Genomic DNA, 17,954 nt, shown 5'->3' with positions numbered 1-17,954 from the left:
CACTACTTTGGTCTAAATAATTCACTTCAACATAGTTCCTTGGCACCGAGTTGCCACGAGATGTGCCAAAGTGTACATATATTTTTAAAGATTTTGTAAATATTTGAGTTTGTCAGCAAATAGCAGAGGATAAACACCAAGGGGGGTGTGGGGGGAAATTAGCTACTAGGTGACTTCACTGTGCATGCGCAATATAAATAAAGATGAGTTGAGACGAACGTGCCATGTGCATCATCTGGAGTAATTGAGGATCAATAGTTATGACGAAAAACATCAAACATTTAAAATATACCATTTCATGGAACAGATTTTAGCATTTAGGGGGGCAGGAACGGGGGTCGCTCAACAAGGTTACTGCACCTTGAGGGATTTTTCCGTAAAATATTTATATTCTCCTGTCTTGTGTTGAAATCTTTTAATGTTGGGTATTTGCAGCGTGGATTAATGTTTTTTTTTTTTTTTTTTGTACATGGCGCTTGATAAACATGCTGACTAAAGGAACAACACACAAGATGAATTGTACCTCCCTCTCAAACAGATTTGTAATTACCTACAGATGCTACAAGATGGTGGCAAATCACTACTTTGGTCTAAATAATTCACTTCAACATAGTTCCTTGGCACCGAGTTGCCACGAGATGTGCCAAAGTGTATATATATTTTTAAAGATTTTGTAAATAGTTGAGTTTGTCAGCAAATAGCAGAGGATAAATACCAAGGGGGGGGGGATTAGCTACTAGGTGACTTCACTGTGCATGCACAATATAAATAAAGATGAGTTGAGAGGAACGTGCCATGTGCATCATCTGGAGTAATTGAGGATCAATAGTTATGACGAAAAACATCAAACATTTAAAATATACCATTTCATGGAACAGATTTTAGCATTTAGGGGGGCAGGAACGGGGGTCGCTCAACAAGGTTACTGCACCTTGAGGGATTTTTCCGTAAAATATTTATATTCTCCTGTCTTGTGTTGAAATCTTTTAATGTTGGGTATTTGCAGCGTGGATTAATGTTTTTTTTTTTTTTTGTACATGGCGCTTGATAAACATGCTGACTAAAGGCACAACACACAGGATGACTTGTATATTTCCCAAAGCCGCTTTGGAAGAACAAGTGCGAGCTAGAACTGCCGAATTGCATGTACGCAGAATTTCATGTCATAACATGAATTCTGCATTGCTTGCTTCTTTGCAGAGTTGTTTGCATCTCTGCCAAAGCCTTTTTTTTCCTCCCTCCTTCTACATCAATAAATAACCCCAAATCCAAGATTATTTTCGATCTTTATTAAGTGCTACAAATCCGACAGAGAGAAATAACATAGGCAAGCGCATCTGTGTAAAAGTGATATCTTGATTTCTTTTTTTTTTCTTTCAAATTCATCCATTTTCCACATAAGGCCCAACATATCAAATATTTTTGTAAAAGCAAAAAAATCTCGAATGAAGATGCAGCCCAATTTGACTCTATTTGTGCACTAAAGCAAATACAATCTTTGTCTTTATCCGTAATTTCCAAATGAACAGCTCTTAATGTGTTACAACGACCAAAAAGGCAAAAATAGTATAAAGTTAAAAGGACTATATATCACACATTGAGTATAAAAACATCATATAAAACGAGAAACCACATACATTGTGTCAAATCATTTGTCGAAATGAGAAGTGTAAATACAGCAATCGGTTTATATGTGGCATGACTGTTGGACATAATTTGATGCCATTGTGTTTTTCAATTCTTTGCACAGCACTCCCTTAATGCGCATCAATCAACATGTCACTCAAAAATTCAACCGCGCGAGGCAAATAATGAACCTCCGGGAATAAAAGCATCTGCAAAGAACTGAATGAGTTATATTGTGGTTTTCGAAATATGTTAATGTGACACTGTCACGTAATGTTAATCCTGACAAAACAGATTTACCGGACTAGGTTTGCAAGGGCGTCGTGTCGTTCGGGATTAACCACGGTTAGATTAACCTGCCCGGTTTAGATACACTGCGTGTGTGTTAGTTAACCGGCAGTGAAGTTGTTTACTAGAAAGAAACGAAATTCATCACAGAGCGAAAGGTGAATCGGAAGAGACGAGTGGTTAAAATTTGTAACAGACGCAACGAAATGGCATCCTTGCCATTTTTTTTCTTTTTTTAAACCATACAATAGGCTAGAATTTTCTTTTATCACAATCTCACACTTGCATAATTATGAACACATACTGTACATCAAGCCTGTATGAGCTCTGTGACTCTTTTTAAAAGAGAATCTCAAATGTTTGGACAATGAGAATGCAAATCGAGGCAAAAACAAACGAACGAGAAAGAAAAAAAAAAAAGGAAATGAAACACCTTATTTTAGGAGTCGTAAAACATTTTCTTTGTGACGGTGGTCCCTCCCATGACGCTCCTCTGGACCACTTCCTTGGTGATTTGGCGAGTCATCATGCCGCTGCTTTCTGTGTGTTGCGTGGTCATCATCATTCCATCTGGTCGAGGGAAGAACACAGATCTCAAATTAGAATAGATTTCGATGTGATATTCTGATTTTTAATAGGATGTTTGGTCATCAATTGACCCTTTCAGGGACAGCGGTTACTACAGTGGACAGCTTTTCATGTTTTCAGGCAACAGGTTGTCATTATTGGTGCATGAAAGGGTTAAAAATGTTCAAATCTGGATTTGATTTCTACCTGAGAAGTCGTTGATCATGGTGCGTGAGATGTTGCTCATGGCGCTCACGTCGGTTGGCATGTTGAAAATGTCCCTCCTTGTCATGGATTGATTATTGAACTGAGACAAAGCGCCTGTGAGAAAAAAAAAGCGGGATGCGGTGTTATCCACTTTAAAATGCGACAGTGAAAGGCTGGCACAAAAAAAAAAAAATGTTTACCTCCATCCTGAGACTCGATGGTGATGATGCCCTCCCTCTCGGGGCCGAAACCCTGTGTGGTCTGAGCCTGAACTTTGAACTTGTAGGGGATGTTCTCAGTCAGGTTCGGGACTGTCAACCGGGTCTCTGCGATGTCCCCGCTCACCTGGAAGGAACGTGTGTCACCTGTACGACACAAGAGTGAGAGAGAGGAGAATGATCATAAAATATCAACACTGGCTGTTCGGCTCTAGTGTAGGGTTGAACTTGGGCTCGTTTTTTTTTTTTTTTTTTTTTTTTTTAAAATGTCTTTTGTGCCTTTAGAATTGGGTGGACAGGACAGCGTCTGCGTGAAATTAAATGAAAAAAAAAAATTAACTACCCGTGCATTTTTTTATTTGAATGTACCAATGATAGCTTTGCGCACACACCGTTCATTCGAAATCTGGACATGAACAAAAAGAGTGTAGTGAAAGAACAATCTCCAGAAGTCTCCAATAACAAGTGAAGAGGGAGCCAAAAAAAGACCATGACTGTAGCTTTAAGAGAAAATCAACACTGTGGGGAGAGCGGCGATAGCATCACCTCCTCCGTGAAGCTGCTCGCAGGTGACCACATAGCCTAGAATGTCTCCGTTTGGCTTCCTGGGTTTCTCCCAACTGAGCTGCAAGGAATCAGGGCTGAGAGCCGTAAAGACGAGGGGACCCGGCGCACTCGGGGTACTCAGAGTGAACGGGGAGCCTGCCGGGGAAGAACAGAGAATACAAAGCAGACTGTAAAATGGTGAGTTCAAATCAATGGCCATTCCCAAAAGGTGATGGACAGGAACCTGGCATGGGATTGAGAGGACTCTTGGGGTCGACGGCGGACTCGATGGTGATGACGCCTTCTCTTTCCTGGCCCCAGCCTTCTTGGCTCTGAGCCTTCACCTTAAACAGGTACGAATGGTTGGGCAGAAGATCCTGGATGATCACAGAGTTGTCCGCCGGGTTGGTCACATTGATGCGTTTCACTTCACCTGAGAGAGAGACGACACAGTTAAGCGAAAAAAACGGAATGATTTGCTGGAATAAAAATAATACACAACAGCGTTTCCAAAATGGCTTCCAGAAAGCCAACCGACGGAAGCCCACCCTCACCTCCATTGAGCGGCTGGTAGAGCACACAGTAACCCAAGATGTCCTTCTCGCAATGGGGCTCCTGCCAGCTGACTTTCAGGGCAGTGGGACCCAGCGCTGAAAACACCAGTCGGCTCGGGGTGTCAGGGACCCCCGGGGTGAGTCTTGCTTCTGATGAGAGACAGTCGCGCGGGACACTCTGAGATCGGGTGTGCAAAGTACCGAAGGAGATCCGAGAAAAGATTCTGTCCTTTAAAAAAAATAGTCTACTCTTATTTTTGTGGTGGTTCTAAGAATTTTGGTCGGTTGTTAGTTCACTTTGCACCTGAGGTAGAAATACGGTGCCCCACTAGCAGCGGTTTAATCTTCCTTTATGTCCTGTATTTTATGTTTAACACAGAGCAGTGACTAAATATGTTCATTGGTTCGAATTGGATTCATTTATGATATGATTTATTTGTTAAAAGCCAGATTAAAAAAAAAAAAACTCACAAAGTGTTGTATAATAATTAAACAACAGTTCTCAAACAACTTTTTTTCTTCCGTACCGATGTACAGCAATATAGAAAAAAAAAAAGACATTTAAATTCAACTCGGAAATCATGTATGATATTAATTGACAAGGGCGAAAACACAGAACCATAATTATAATTAGTTTTATAAATTTAAGATGTAGTTGCAATTTTCTTTTCTTTTGAAAAGCATTTTTAAAACATTTTATTTCATTCAGGAAAGTGGAACTGTAATAATAAAAATAAAATAAAAATAAAATTATATATACATTATATATACAATAATATAAATATAATAAAAGATAAAAAAAAAATAAAAATAATAATACTCTTTTAGTTGCCAGCACGTACAACAAGAGTTTTGTGTTGAGCTTTGAAGAAGAGCGTCGGGAATAAACGGCAGCCTTCATGCTTTCCATGCACCGCACTTACCCTGGAGCACCCTGTCCAAATTATACAGAGCTTCGTTGACCTCGGCGGACTGAGTCCTGGCCCTCGGACTCTGAGACAGGCTGTAGCCGAATTGGCTCTGAGAGGCGCTCTGCGACCCAGTGAAGCCGTACACACCTGATGGCACATTGAGCGGAGGAGCCGGAAAAGAGGAGGATGCAAAGGGTGGACAAGAGAGGTTCAGGGAAAGGGTTGGAGTGTACACGTCAACAGTGGCGCGTTAAGGCCAAGGGGACAGAAAAAAGCAGAGCGATAGTCAGCATAGCTCCTGCAAAGACCGTTTATAACCCTGCTAGGCAACCAACAGCACCAAGCTTTTTATCATGCATCCTCTTCCAACGCATTGGCTCATGCACTTACGCGGTCCACTTGCTTTTTCTTTCTTCAGACGATGCATTTAAGGACTTACAGTATCATCACACCTGTCAATTCAATCGCTGCTAATCTTACCGAGCTCTGGAAAGTTGCTCGACATGTATCCCATGACGATCGAGTCCCGGATATTTTCTTCCGTGTAACCCCTCTCCGAGCGCTTCCTCATGATGACGTCCGGTGTGAGCATTCCTAGTCCGCCGATCCCACCCATCATATCAGGTCTGCGGGGGCTCCCTGTTGGAACGGAGGAGCGTTACGATTGGATGAACACCCACGAGATCTTGCGTGCTTTAATCGCAGGCGTCTTACCCGACATGTAGTTGGTGGTTGTTTCCGTGGTGTAGGAGCCGCCCCTGTAGTTCGAATTGGAAGAAGACATCGGGGAGGAGGATGACGACAAGTTGCGTGTGGCGGAACCGCCCGGGAAGAGGAAGTTCTGGTCCCACTTTCCATTCATCATGTAATCTGTGAAACGGCCAAGACAGGAGTCGGAATTGTCAACAGACTGATTCATGGAACGTCAACTGTTTGCGTTCTTCCACCATACCCACCATCACCAGAAACGCTGGGTGTCTTGGACCCTGAGGGAGACTTCAGCACCTCGTTGCTGTACATCAGATAGCTGTCATACTCGTCTCCCGCTTCGGCATCCACAATGGGAACATCCGGAATGATGGGAACTAAAGAAAAGACAGATAGGAGTGTTTGTTTGGGGAGCGAAAAAATAAAAGGCTCAGTAGCAGCGGGGTGACTTACTGGACAGAGGCCTCGCAGGCTGTGACGCCAAGTTTATGGTAGCGTCTCTGTAGGGGCCCCAACCGACTCCGTTCTTGGCGCGCACCTTGTACTGATAGGTCTGGGCACTCACAAGATTCTCAATCAAGAGCATTCGCTTCTTTGGGTTGTCGATTTTCACCTTCTTAGCGGCACCAATTTGCTCTGCGGATGAGATCACAGAGATACGATATATGATGACAAACACCGAATATGAAGATGCGAGAGTACAGTTTGTGGAGAAACGTTTTGGATTCAAGGATTGGGATTCAAGAGTGTCTCGGTCCACTTGGGCTTTCATCGATATCGTGTACCAAAAGTATGTCCTTTGAAAGATACGGTAGTTCTCTTACTCAGATCGTCGTCGATGGGTGTGTAGATGACCTCGTAAGCCGTGATGTTGCCATTCGTCTCTGCGGGCTCGGCCCAACTCAGCTGAGTGACTGTTGGGCTGATGACATTAAACGCAAGCCGGCCCGGTTCGCCAGGCACTGCAGGAAAACGGATATATAGCGTTAGCGCTCAGCTGCTTCCAATGACCGTTGTTAGCCAATAACTCCGAACGCCAAAGAAACGATTACCATCCTCCAGAGTCTGACAAGAAACGATGTCTGTCTCGTTGCCATCTCCGAACGAATTGTAGGCCGACACTCGCATCTCGTAGTCACAGTAGGGATACAGATTGGTCAGCTCAGCTTGAGGAGTCTTGACATCTAAGACCTGAGCATCTTTCTCTGGGTCGCCGTAGATCCAATACTTCACCTAAAAGACAAACGCAAAACAAAAAGGTACAGTTGACGAGCACTGTGGTGTTACAGAGACAAAGAGGGTAAGAATTCAATTTCTGTTCAATTGGTGTACCTTGTACCCCATGGGGTTACCGGGCGGTGGGTCCCAGTTGAGCCGGATGCTTCGGGGTCCGGTCGCTTTGGCCCTCGGGTTTCCAGGAGCATGAAGGCGGCCACCGAACGAGGTATTTTTGGGAGATACAAAACCTTTCTGCTGCGTCTGGGCCAATTCGGGAGATCTTGGGCCTACGGGAAGTAAAAGAAGTGATTTAAACAATCGACTTCAAAAACTCCAACTCCTCCTGGACTACACTCTACCTCCTTCTACAACAGTGACAACAGTATTCTTCCTTTCTCCAATTGTGGCATTGCTACTAGGCTCCAACAGCTCCAACTGGAAGGAGTCGGGCTGACCCAGGGCAGAGTGGGTTCTTGGGTCAAACACTATATTCTTCTCTGTCTCTCCAGGCTTAAACTTCAGAAGGCCGGAGAGGTCCAAGCGTTGGCCCTTCTTTGTGCGCCATTTCACCAAAGCGGCGCTGTCCTGGTTGCGAGTGCGTACCACCGGGATGGTGTAATTTGGATCAGATGTAGTGAAGTTCTGGGTGCCCCTCTTGAACATTATCACACTGGGCTCTGATTATAAATCAAACAAGGTTGGAGAGAATCAATGTGTCCAGACTTGAATACAAGCATCTGTATACTGGGCAATGTTTCTCCAACCTTGACTGAGCCAAGGCACATGTTTAACATGACAAAAATATCACTATATGTTGCTGGCGCATATAGACGAACAAAATGTTTAGACTAATCAAATGAAACTGGAAAATCGAAATCTTCCCACCTGGTGGATCGGCGATCGTGACAGTAGTTCTCGGGTAGCGTCCGAGTTTAGCGCCCTGTCGCGGGTTACTGAGGTCCATGACGAACTGTTTGACTTGTTTGTCATCCAAGAGGGCATCTTTCTCACCCAGTTCAAGCAAACGGACCGGAACCGTTTTCTGGGTCTCACCAGGACCGTAAGTGAGATCTCCATCCACAGTCACGTAGTCCTGAAATACAGACGGGGAGTTTTATGTTAGTCTCGTCGGTAGAATGTGTATGAGACCAATGCAAATAGATACTGCATCAATCCACTTTGGTGACCTTTTTATCCTTAGCTGTGAGATCTCGTGTACGGTAGGAGACTTGTGAGCGTCCGTCCTCAATGATCTCTCGGCTAATCGGAATATTGGCCACGCCGTCCTGTCGACTGTATGTGTAGGCCGGCTGGAGGAATGAAAACACGCTGGAGGCTTGGGAGAGGAAATAAGAGACTCCGTTATTGCAATCAGGAGATCACGCTGTATCATGACATCATCTTCGTTACTTTCGCTGTTTTTTTTTCTGACCATGTTCTTTGATGATGGTGATGTTCACCAAGCGTTTTCCAATTTTGGCAATTCCAAGCGGCACATCCATGGCCTCCAGCAGTAGCTGCTTCTTGTCGTCATCTTCCTCCTTGGCAAAGAGTGGCACGTGAACATCTATCGATTCGACACCTTCTTGGAACTCGATCGCTCCTGCAGCCTCTGTGGAGATAAAAAAAAAAAAAAAATCGCTGTAAGTTCCAAGCCATGTTAAGTACTGTGTAATTTCCTGAAGCATATTTACAAAAGGCTGTACATGCAAACCTCCATATTACAAACCAGCATGCTATTTTAGAGCTGATATTTAAATATAGCAGTCGTCAATATTGTAGCTTGAAATACGACACTGTAGATACATTTCCAACACACCTCTGTCTGTTGCAACGGTGTAGTAGCCGGGCAACACTTTAAGGTCGCTGAAGTGTCCGGACTGGACATTTCTCTCAGTCAACTTGACGATTTCAGGGTAGCTGCTGCGAGGGGCGGACAGGATGGTGTCCACGATGGTGTAGTCTTGCCTGTAGATCACAAGGGGAGAAAGATTTCAACATTGGGTTTTCGGCGATTACAGAAATATAGACTGTACATGTAAGGATGTTTACCTTTTTCCTGCATTTCTCTGTGTTCTGTAACAAAGAGGACAGGTGATTACATGAGGGTGCAGATATACTCGTGTACACTGTGAGAAGTCACACCTTACCTAAATGAGGTCTTCTGCATTTTCTGGGCCCCGGGAATTTGCTTGTAGACCTCATAAAGCTGAAAGAAAAGCAAATACAGACCTCCAGTGAGATGTACGTACACTCATTCGCGTGGTTACATACGCACTCAAGATTACCACTCACATTCTCTGAGACTTCTTTACGAAGCTGCTCTGAATCCCTCGAATCGGGACGAGACAAGTTCTCCGAAAAGCGCCGGTTAAGACGCAGGGAGATTGGATACTGAACTATAAAAAAAGGAAGAAGAACCAAAATTTGAAATCCTCTTCAGGATTCAAACATCTGCAAAGATGCAATGTGCACTTACTGGTTTCTTTAGGGTTAGGCTTGACTAGAACCTGGGGATGGTTGGGACTTCGGTGCACATTATCTGTCACCTTCCAGCGGACCACATCGGTCCCTTTGGGAGGTCCTGTCCTCACCATAGGTGTGTCCAGGTGGTCTGAGGTGAGCAGAGACTGCCGGAGAAGATACTCATCCTCCTTGAATCCAACCATGCGACCTAACGGCAACATGAAAAAGCCGCATGAATAGGCATCCACGTTGGAAATAAAGAGGATTTACAAAATTGACGTCCTACCTTTCCGACAGCAAGGCAGCAGGGCAAGGCAGCTCTTGGGAGAGACACAATGAAAAAAAAAAACAGTTTCAGTATCACCGCAAAGTGACCACAAAGGCTTTCTGATCTGTTCTGACTTAGAAATATTTTCTTCCCCTGTTGTAAGATTTTTTTTTTTTCAATATACAGGCAAACCCGCCTTTCCTATTTTCTTACCTGGCAGCACGTTTTGCAGCAGGCACAGTATTTCCAGCAGCAGAGCAACAAAAGTGCCAGCAGTAACAAGAGGAACAAGAGGAGAGGGAGGAGCCATAGGAGGCTGGCAGCCGGACAATCTGGAGAAAATCAGAAAAAAAAAAAATCTGTTAAAATGACAATTATACACAGCACCTCCACCTTACAAACAGAATAATACGTGAGCAGGAATTTTTCACGTCAGCGAGAGAATCGTCACTTCAGCAAAGGCCGTTTGACTTTTTTTTGGGGGGGGGGGGGGGGGGAATAAAATTTGAGATGACCTTTCTTCTTGAGCATTTGGACCTCCAAGTCTTTCGATCTCGGGTCTTTGGGGTTTTCCACCGTGTAGTGGTATGTGCAGTCGTCATCCTCGTCGCGGAAACTGCACTTTTCAAGGACCTTGTCCGCTGAAATCACATACGGATCACGTCAAACGACTGGCATGACGGCAAAATGTAGGAGTAATGATGAGTTTATGAAAGGTGACCGTATGTTTGCAAAACAATCATTTCCAGCACCTTCTTTGAGTTCGTCCACCATGATGATTCGGAAAGGACACTTGTCACATTCCTTCTTGTCCTTCTTCTCTCCCGTCTTCCAAGCCTGACACTGAGCGCAACTCCTTGTGGCCTCACACACACCCAGCTGAGCCTGCGCAGAGCAAAATTTGAGTTTAAAAACTGGGGAAAAAAATGTGCTAATCTGTCAATCTGTCGTAAACGAATGTTGAATAACAGATGGGAATTTGAATCCTTTACCGCCCCAAAAAAAGACTATGATCACATCATCTCACAAATACCAAACCAATATATAACCATAAATTACGACCCACAAAAATAAACATGCTCTGTTTAGAGTATTAGAGATCTACTGTAAGATATGAACAATGTTTATTTTAGTGGTTGGAGTTTGCAGTATATTGGGTCAGACTAGTTGTCGGCAACAGAAGAAGAGTCGCCGCCCTGGTACAGTTCAGTTGTATTTAACTTTGGACTTCAATACAGTTGCATTTAATCTTGATGGACTCTTTGTTTTGAAATCATTACAGTTATGGATTGAATGTTATTTCCAGTGAATGAATTGGTTTTAAGGAATAAGTTTCGAGTTTTTTTTTTGTTTTTTTTTTCTGATGTTGAACCCTTTCAGGGACAGCGTTTACGACAGTGGACAGCCGATGTTCCAGTGGGTTAGAATAATATTAAATATACTTTTCAGTTATAAAATGTGCCGCGTTATTTATATAAACGCTACTATACAACTATTTTAATGTTGGTCATGATGGTGGTATTTGGATCGCTAAGTATTTTTTGAGGCGTAAATATTTTTGAGAACCACCGGCTGGGATAGGCTCCACAATGCCCGGCGACCTTTGTGAGGATAAAGTTCACCAAAATGATTGTTCATTCACAATTTTTTTGGGATGTGAAGTGAGCATCACGAATACACATGCATAATCACATGAATCTGTAATACGTCATTGAACTTGCTTTGCATTAAAACCGCACACACGGTAGATGAACGAAACCGACACATGACGTCGAGGTACCTGGAAATTTGGCTCACAGGTTGACGTCATTTCAAGACCGGTTGTTGGACACTCACACAGACCGCAAACACATTTCCCGCGTCCATTGCAGACACCCTGAAACGGGTAACAACAGTAAGACATCCAGTGAAAACACTGACATTGATGAATGAAATGAAAAGACCAAAAAAACCAAACAATTGGTCTACTGACCCCCTTGCTGTCCAGACAGGTCTGGTTGCTCCTGGGACACTCACAGGCATTTCCCTCCCAGCCGTCGGAACATACACAACGGCCCATAATGCAGGAGCCACGATCTGATTTGATAAAAGAGTTCAAATATGCAGACGTGCTAATGAGCACCAAACCTAAAAACGTGTGTGTCAACGATTGCCGTACCGTTACACAGGAAGCCTCCGAATCGCGGACACTGGGTTCTATCGTACTGGCAGTAAGGCCCTTCGAACTGGTCAGGGTTGTAGCACACACAGGTTCCACACTCCAAGCAATCACCACGACCTGAGCAAGGTTCCGCTGATCCCGGGCCGATACACAGGCGGGTATCGAGCGCCGAAGCGCTAGCTGAACAGTTACAGAACGTACTCAGCCTGAACCAAACACCAAGAAAGAACAAAGAAACATTGAGTTAGAAATTGTTCTTAATCGACCGCAAATATGTGATTTTTCTTTTTCTTTTTTTTTTAAAGTGAATCTCACCAGCCATCGTGGCACTGGCATTTCCCACACACAAGGTCTCCGTTGCCATGGCATCTGGGTGCATTCGGGATGGCAGTCTGGAGGACAAAAGCGGAGTAAGAATTCGGATAAAAGGGCCAAGGCGCCCCCCTCCCTCCCCCATCATCTGAACCATTTTGAGAACTCCCAGAGGTTAAACGTGCATCTACCTTCTCGCAGTCACAAGTTGGACACAGCACTCTGGCTTTAACGTTCACAGCAGAGTTAAAGGTCGTCGGTTTGACTCTCATAATGCCCTCTTTTTCATCCAAAGGCATTTTACAGACCGGATAGTCGTCGATCATCCTTTGGGCTTTGAGTCGCATCTTGAATTTGCCCTTGAACAACACCGATCCAAGTGTTAAAGCGATTGTGAGCGTTGTTCCGAATGTGATTTACTGACAGATAAGTAATGAGAAGTGACATCTCCATACTAAGACAAGATACAGGGTGTTTAAAAAAAAAAAAAGGTTTATAGGTTACTAACAGGTTGTTTCGTCACTTACAATTGCACCGGGCTTGAAATCAAAGGCTCCTTCTTCTGCAATCTTCCCACTGGTGGAAAGGAACTGAGCCTCAAAGGCTTTGGGTCTGTCCTCCGCACGAATATTCATCTTAGAACGGATACTCTGAAAGAATACGCAGCGGCACAAGTGACTCGTTTTGTCTGCGGTTGTCTCTTTTGAGGTCTCATGGGAGCACCTGGAGGATTTATTATTATTATTATATTTTTTTTTTACCTTAAAAGCCATTTCCATGACTTGCAGGATGTTGGAGGAGTCTTCCTGCAGCAAGCCCACCTCAGCAATGGGGAAATACGTTTGGAGTTTCTGAACAAACAAGTGCACAGTATTGAGTGATCGCTTCTAAGATAAGAAATATGTCAAGTAAAATAAACGCCCTACCTTGTAGTATGAGTAGGAGTGGGTGGTGACGGCGAATACGGGAATAATGTTGTGTTTGCCAAGCAGACGGACCAGCGTGGGTATGGAGGGGTAATCCTGCTTGGTATCCTCTGTGTATTTGCCTTCGCCGTCCAGGTGACAGAGCTCGTCGTTGCGCGGCAGGATGCCCGAGAGCACGTTGGCGCCGTCGGCCTCGTAGTGGAAGGCGGACTCGGTGGAGAAAACCAGCAGATGCGTGCTGTGTTCGCGCCAACCGATCTTATCCTGGGGAAATGAAAAGGCAATCCGTCGAGTAGTTTATTTCGCTTTGGTGCTTTTTGGATCGCGGAAGAAATTGTCCATCCGGATGTGTGTTCTGACCCCGCAAACTGCGGCCTGCAGTATGGCATCAAAGCCTCCCTCGGGGGCGTCCAGATTGCCCGAGATTCTTTCTTTTTGAAGCTCGCTGGTAAAGAAGTTCAAGTCTTTGGTCAGCTTGATGACGTTTTCGAAAGAGAACGGAGGGTCACTGTTGGGCCATGGTTGGGCAAGTCTGAAGGAAATGACAAGGGAGGGATAACAATGACATTGAGAAAGAGTATGCTAGGCACTGCTGAATGCGTTAAGAGCGCAGTATTGCTTACTTATCAGGCCTCATGTCGGTTTGGGGCTCAATGACTTTGTCCACAAACTTTCCAAATCCGATGGTGTAGTCATCGGATAGTTTCTTCACAAGTGAAGCTGTAAGAGACAAAGACCACATCACGGAATGAGAGAAAATAAAATAAAATCGCAAAGCGATAGATTTGAGCCGCTCACCCAGCTCCTGACCCATCCTCTTCAAGTTGTCCAAATCGTCTTCCATGGAGTTGGAGAAGTCCATAAGGATGTACAGATCAAGAGGGCCTTTGGTCGGAGCAAAGACTTCCACGTCGACCATCTTCTCCTCCCCCGGCAGAAAAGACATAGTCATCTGCTGCGGGGACACCTGCGACTGCGCCATTCGGACGTCGATCAGTTGTTTCTGCACGGCGACGAACAACCAAGTGGGAGGAAAAATTTGAAGGTTCCACCATTCATTTTTGTGGACCATCAATGATAAAATGATTTTGAAGCGACGTTAAGACGAACCCGTTCGATCTTCATGCTACTTTGGGCTGTGATCACGGTCGCGGCGTTGCAGCCATGAGCCAGAATGTTTTCATACAGGTCGCAGCGTGGTCCATTAAAGGTCTTGGAAAGAAAGGCAACTCATTTAAGTCACTATGACTGAGAATCATGATCACCCACAAGGAAAAAAAATAAAAATATTTGTTGGAATGCCAAAGCACTAAAATCTTGGCTAGATGTGAAGCCTGTTCTTTTTTTTTTTTTTTAAATGTCCCGTTTTAAGCTCTGACCTCATCAGGACAGTAGGCGCATCCTTTTCCCACCTGCAGGCAATCTGAGCAGGTTTTGGACCTGGTGGCAAAGCAATAGTTGGCTGTGGAGGACAGAGGGGAATTTAGGAGGCGGGTGATGGACCACATATCAAAGAAAGTAAGAATAAAACAGACCGAACGTTACACCCACACACACGCAGCGCACAATATCTGGCTTCTTCTGAAAGCGTTTCTTATCATTCATCATACAACAAAGAGCACTTACAGCCCGAACACAACAGACGCTTGCACACAGCAACTTGTATGACATGAATTAAACACCAAATGAAAATTAGGAAACATGCACAGTCCTATGGAATTTCTTAAGTCACGCAGAGACTTAAGAAATTCGACGACGAGTAAAAGTTACAAAAAAATACAACTCGAACAGACATCATGGAGGTGGCCGTCTGTACCTTCAGTGTAAGAGCAGCTCATGAGAATGAGCAAAAGCCCAAGGCCCACCGAGAGATGTCGCGTCCATCTCCCCATCGCCTTCCTGCACCTGAAACACAAACGCACACATAGCTGAAAGGCTCAAAAAACAAAACAGAAATAGCCAAACTGAGCAAGAAAACCTAGAAAAGGTATCACTTGAACCACCTGCACTTTCCCTTGGTCAAGGCTGAGCAAAAGTAAATAGAGCCAGATATGAAGAGTGACATTTACACAGTATCCCGTTAAAAAATATGCAGTGGTCAAGATGTCAAGCGTATTTGTCACTAATCTTAAGAAGCAATGCGGGTAACTTTTGCAACTTTCCTTCCAGTCTCTTCATACTTGAATGGAGGCAGTTAAGTCATAATATGTTTGGTGCAGTTCCAGTTGGTGTGATATGTGCGACAGGTAGGGGAAAATGCAGGGCGGGGTGTGGAAGTACCCGCCACACGCCTTGTTGAGTCCTTATTTCGTAAACATGGTTTAACCTTATGCGGGAATCATGCTTGGAGAAGTGAACAAAGTACAGAGTGTGGCCTGAAAATGGAAATAGCGCCAGAGTCATGTGCTGTGTGTGCGCAGCAAGGATACAAAAGATTAGGATTTTTCATGATAGTTAATTTATATTTACTTTTTACTTTTTTTTTCAAACGTTTTTTTTTTTTTTTACCAGTTATTTAGCTTAATTTTACTTTAGTTTTAGTGAAAAAAAATATGTTGAGTGCAAGATTTTTTTTTTGTTTTTAAATAAAAGGTTTCAGTAAATATTTTGTGATAAAGGAAGCTACAATTTCCAAGACAACTGTTCGACTCTGAAATTGGCCTACTGAAATTAATACATGTAAAATAAACCCCAAAAGTCATGCATGAAATGAATTGAAAACAAAGGACATTTTTGCACTAATTTAAGTTTTTTTGTGATTTTGATAAATGTCTCATGTTTTCTTTTTTTTTTTTTAAACACTCTTTATTTTACTTTGTTAACAATTAAAAAAACATTTTTGTTTTTGTTATTTTAATAGTTTTGGTCACCTATAACAACTTTTGTGGGCAGACACTCCACATCACAAATAACAACATTGAAAATAAACCAATACATAAAAGAAAGCCTGTTTGTCCAGGGATGATTTACAATTTCAAGAAAGAATTTCTCCTGAAGGTGCGAGGATGACCAATCCAAGTTAAAAAAAAAAAAATACAGCCTGAAAACACATGGGAAAGACACCTTAACACCTCCTTGTGAGTGTGAGCTGACCACACCGATGTGTGCGTCATTGAGTATCTATCACATAAATCACTGACCACGCTGGGTCTGGGCAGACAAACCAGCTTCTTTCTTCCAAAACATAACCATCAATCACAGAGATGTGTGCTGAAAAAGCCTTTTTGTTCAAGTATGCAGGTGTTCAGTCCACTGGCGGTAAACTTTGGGAGGGGTCTCACCCCAACGGTCACACGTCACGAGCGTTTTGGGTCAAGTTGGGTTGGATATATCACATTCAAGGCTGAGTTAAATCATCTAAAAGCACTTAAAAACAAAAGAGGAACCTGAAGCTATTGCTGTGGGTGACCTGGAGAAAAAAAATACAGTTTGACACTGCACGCAGGTATATGTGACAAACAATGTAGATATTTGGCATTCTTTCATTTAAGAGTATGTATGTTGAAATCCCCACAGTGGCGTGAGAACGCCCTCTAGTGGTGTGCAAAAGAATCACTGAATTAAATGTTTAAATTACGCATAATTTTACACTTGCAACTTTTGTTTTGTTTTGAAACCAGTACAGGACATGTGCTAAGTACAGTTGAATTATGTTTAACTCGGTGGCACTGACACCTGATGTGAAAAGTTTCAGAACCGCTGAGCTGGAGATGACAGAAATGACAAAAGATATTCGATACTCGAAGGTGTGAGGATCATATATCAGCGATACTGCGTATGACATAGAGTTGCATAACACGCACTCAACCACAAGTCACTTGGCCCTTTGGTCACAAGCGAATATGAACAAGGAGTCAGCGGGCGAATTGCAGCGAAAACAATGGAAACTTCAGGATCATTTGTGACCATGAATTAAAAAAAAAAAAAGTCAAAACAAACAAACCTGTTCCTGATGATCACACACCAGTCCGAGTTCAAAAAAAGTCCAACAATAATTAAACGGAGGAAGAAAAAAAAAATCCCCACTAAATCCTCTTTGGCGTGTGTGATCCAACAGTTTGGGGAAAGTGCGTATCCACCTGCAGTGAAAAGTAAAATCTGCAAATCCAAGTACACCCACACCCACCCACACACACACAAAAGAGAAAAAAAAACTGCAACCCCAAAAAGCAAAAACTGAGTCCTGTTTCTGACTTTACTTCGTCCCTCTTGTGCAGTCGGGTCCGGTCAAATATTGACTGAATTGCCCATAAAATGGAGCGGCAAGTGTGTGTGTGTGAGATCGAGAGATTCAGAGCGACTGACGGAATTTGACTTTGTCTGCAGTGACTTGATCCCTCCTTTAAGTTGAGCGTGCGCACGCACACACTCACACACCCTATCCAGGTGAGTAGCAAACACATGGAGGGTTAACTCCCTTCCCGAACCTCTATCTCTTCCACACCCTGTTATAAGTTAAAAAAGCTCCACACCTCTGTCACATTCCACTCCGACAGCCGTTACCTGTGTGGGCTTGAGCGTGGGGCCAGGCCCCTCCTTCCGTGGCCTTCTCCCAAACTCTTGGGAGTGGCGCATGGAGCTAAAACTCTGCCTTCAGGCTACGGGAAACATTGTGTGTGCGAATGTTGTGTCCACACAAACGTGCCCTCCTCATCTTGATGGCCGTTCCTCCACATATTTTGATATGAACACAGTCTCATAACTGGACTTGCTTCATGTGCGCAAAAAACAAAAAAAGGTGCCCGCGTGGCGCAGAACGTGATACTCAATCCTCAAGCGCTCCACATTATACAAAGACGCTTAACAAAGCTCTGTGGACTTGTTTTGTAATGGGGAGAACAATCCGGATCAGACTGTGGCAACCAGAAGTAGGAGTTTAAACATTTTATAATAACAGACAAAATGAGTTCATTCTCTTTCATATTAGCAATATCAGCAGGCGGTCTGCGTCAGGCTGTCACAGACCCTTTGCATCAAC

General features: G+C 43.7%; 1 protein-coding gene and 1 long non-coding RNA gene across 2 annotated transcripts; one reads left to right on the top strand and one right to left on the bottom strand.

Annotated features, from left to right (window-relative positions):
* Positions 1–610: 610 nt before the first annotated feature.
* On the top strand, positions 611–1,272 carry LOC109513308 (uncharacterized). The gene is made up of 2 exons (XR_002167722.1): positions 611–689; positions 785–1,272. It is a non-coding gene; the product is annotated as an uncharacterized LOC109513308 (long non-coding RNA).
* A 113-nt stretch (positions 1,273–1,385) lies between these two features.
* itgb4 (integrin, beta 4) lies at positions 1,386–17,392 on the bottom strand. Its single transcript, XM_019865611.1, has 41 exons — positions 16,920–17,392; positions 14,793–14,881; positions 14,356–14,438; positions 14,087–14,188; positions 13,775–13,979; positions 13,600–13,696; positions 13,337–13,508; positions 12,977–13,240; positions 12,812–12,901; positions 12,578–12,700; positions 12,242–12,409; positions 12,054–12,130; positions 11,736–11,944; positions 11,550–11,653; positions 11,358–11,453; positions 10,330–10,462; positions 10,093–10,218; positions 9,791–9,909; positions 9,596–9,629; positions 9,323–9,517; positions 9,139–9,242; positions 8,994–9,052; positions 8,896–8,919; positions 8,663–8,811; positions 8,276–8,455; positions 8,031–8,179; positions 7,729–7,936; positions 6,958–7,130; positions 6,678–6,858; positions 6,450–6,587; positions 6,079–6,261; positions 5,874–6,002; positions 5,632–5,787; positions 5,398–5,556; positions 4,930–5,064; positions 4,007–4,156; positions 3,697–3,885; positions 3,453–3,608; positions 2,889–3,053; positions 2,689–2,802; positions 1,386–2,484 (listed from the first exon to the last, which is right to left on the bottom strand). Exons 2-41 carry the CDS (start codon positions 14,866–14,868, stop codon positions 2,354–2,356), a joined length of 5,505 nt encoding a protein of 1,834 aa, XP_019721170.1. The 5' UTR covers positions 14,869–14,881; positions 16,920–17,392; the 3' UTR covers positions 1,386–2,353.
* Positions 17,393–17,954: the final 562 nt, after the last annotated feature.

The sequence above is a fragment of the Hippocampus comes genome, unplaced genomic scaffold, assembly GCF_001891065.2.
Source record: "Hippocampus comes isolate QL1 unplaced genomic scaffold, H_comes_QL1_v1.1 scaffold58, whole genome shotgun sequence".
In the NCBI taxonomy this organism is placed as follows: domain Eukaryota; kingdom Metazoa; phylum Chordata; class Actinopteri; order Syngnathiformes; family Syngnathidae; genus Hippocampus; species Hippocampus comes.
This window is presented reverse-complemented; position numbering and strand designations above follow the sequence as displayed.

Bases quoted from the DNA above. Each gene is read 5' to 3' on its own strand.
- itgb4 (XM_019865611.1), bottom strand. From the start codon at position 14,868: ATGGGGAGATGGACGCGACATCTCTCGGTGGGCCTTGGGCTTTTGCTC. The intron at 11,945-12,053 runs GTGAGATTCACT...TGTTTGGTTCAG, and splicing joins TGCCAGTGCCACGATGGCTG to GCTGAGTACGTTCTGTAACT. The intron at 10,463-11,357 runs GTACCTCGACGT...TGCTCTGCGCAG, and splicing joins CCTGTGAGCCAAATTTCCAG to GCTCAGCTGGGTGTGTGTGA.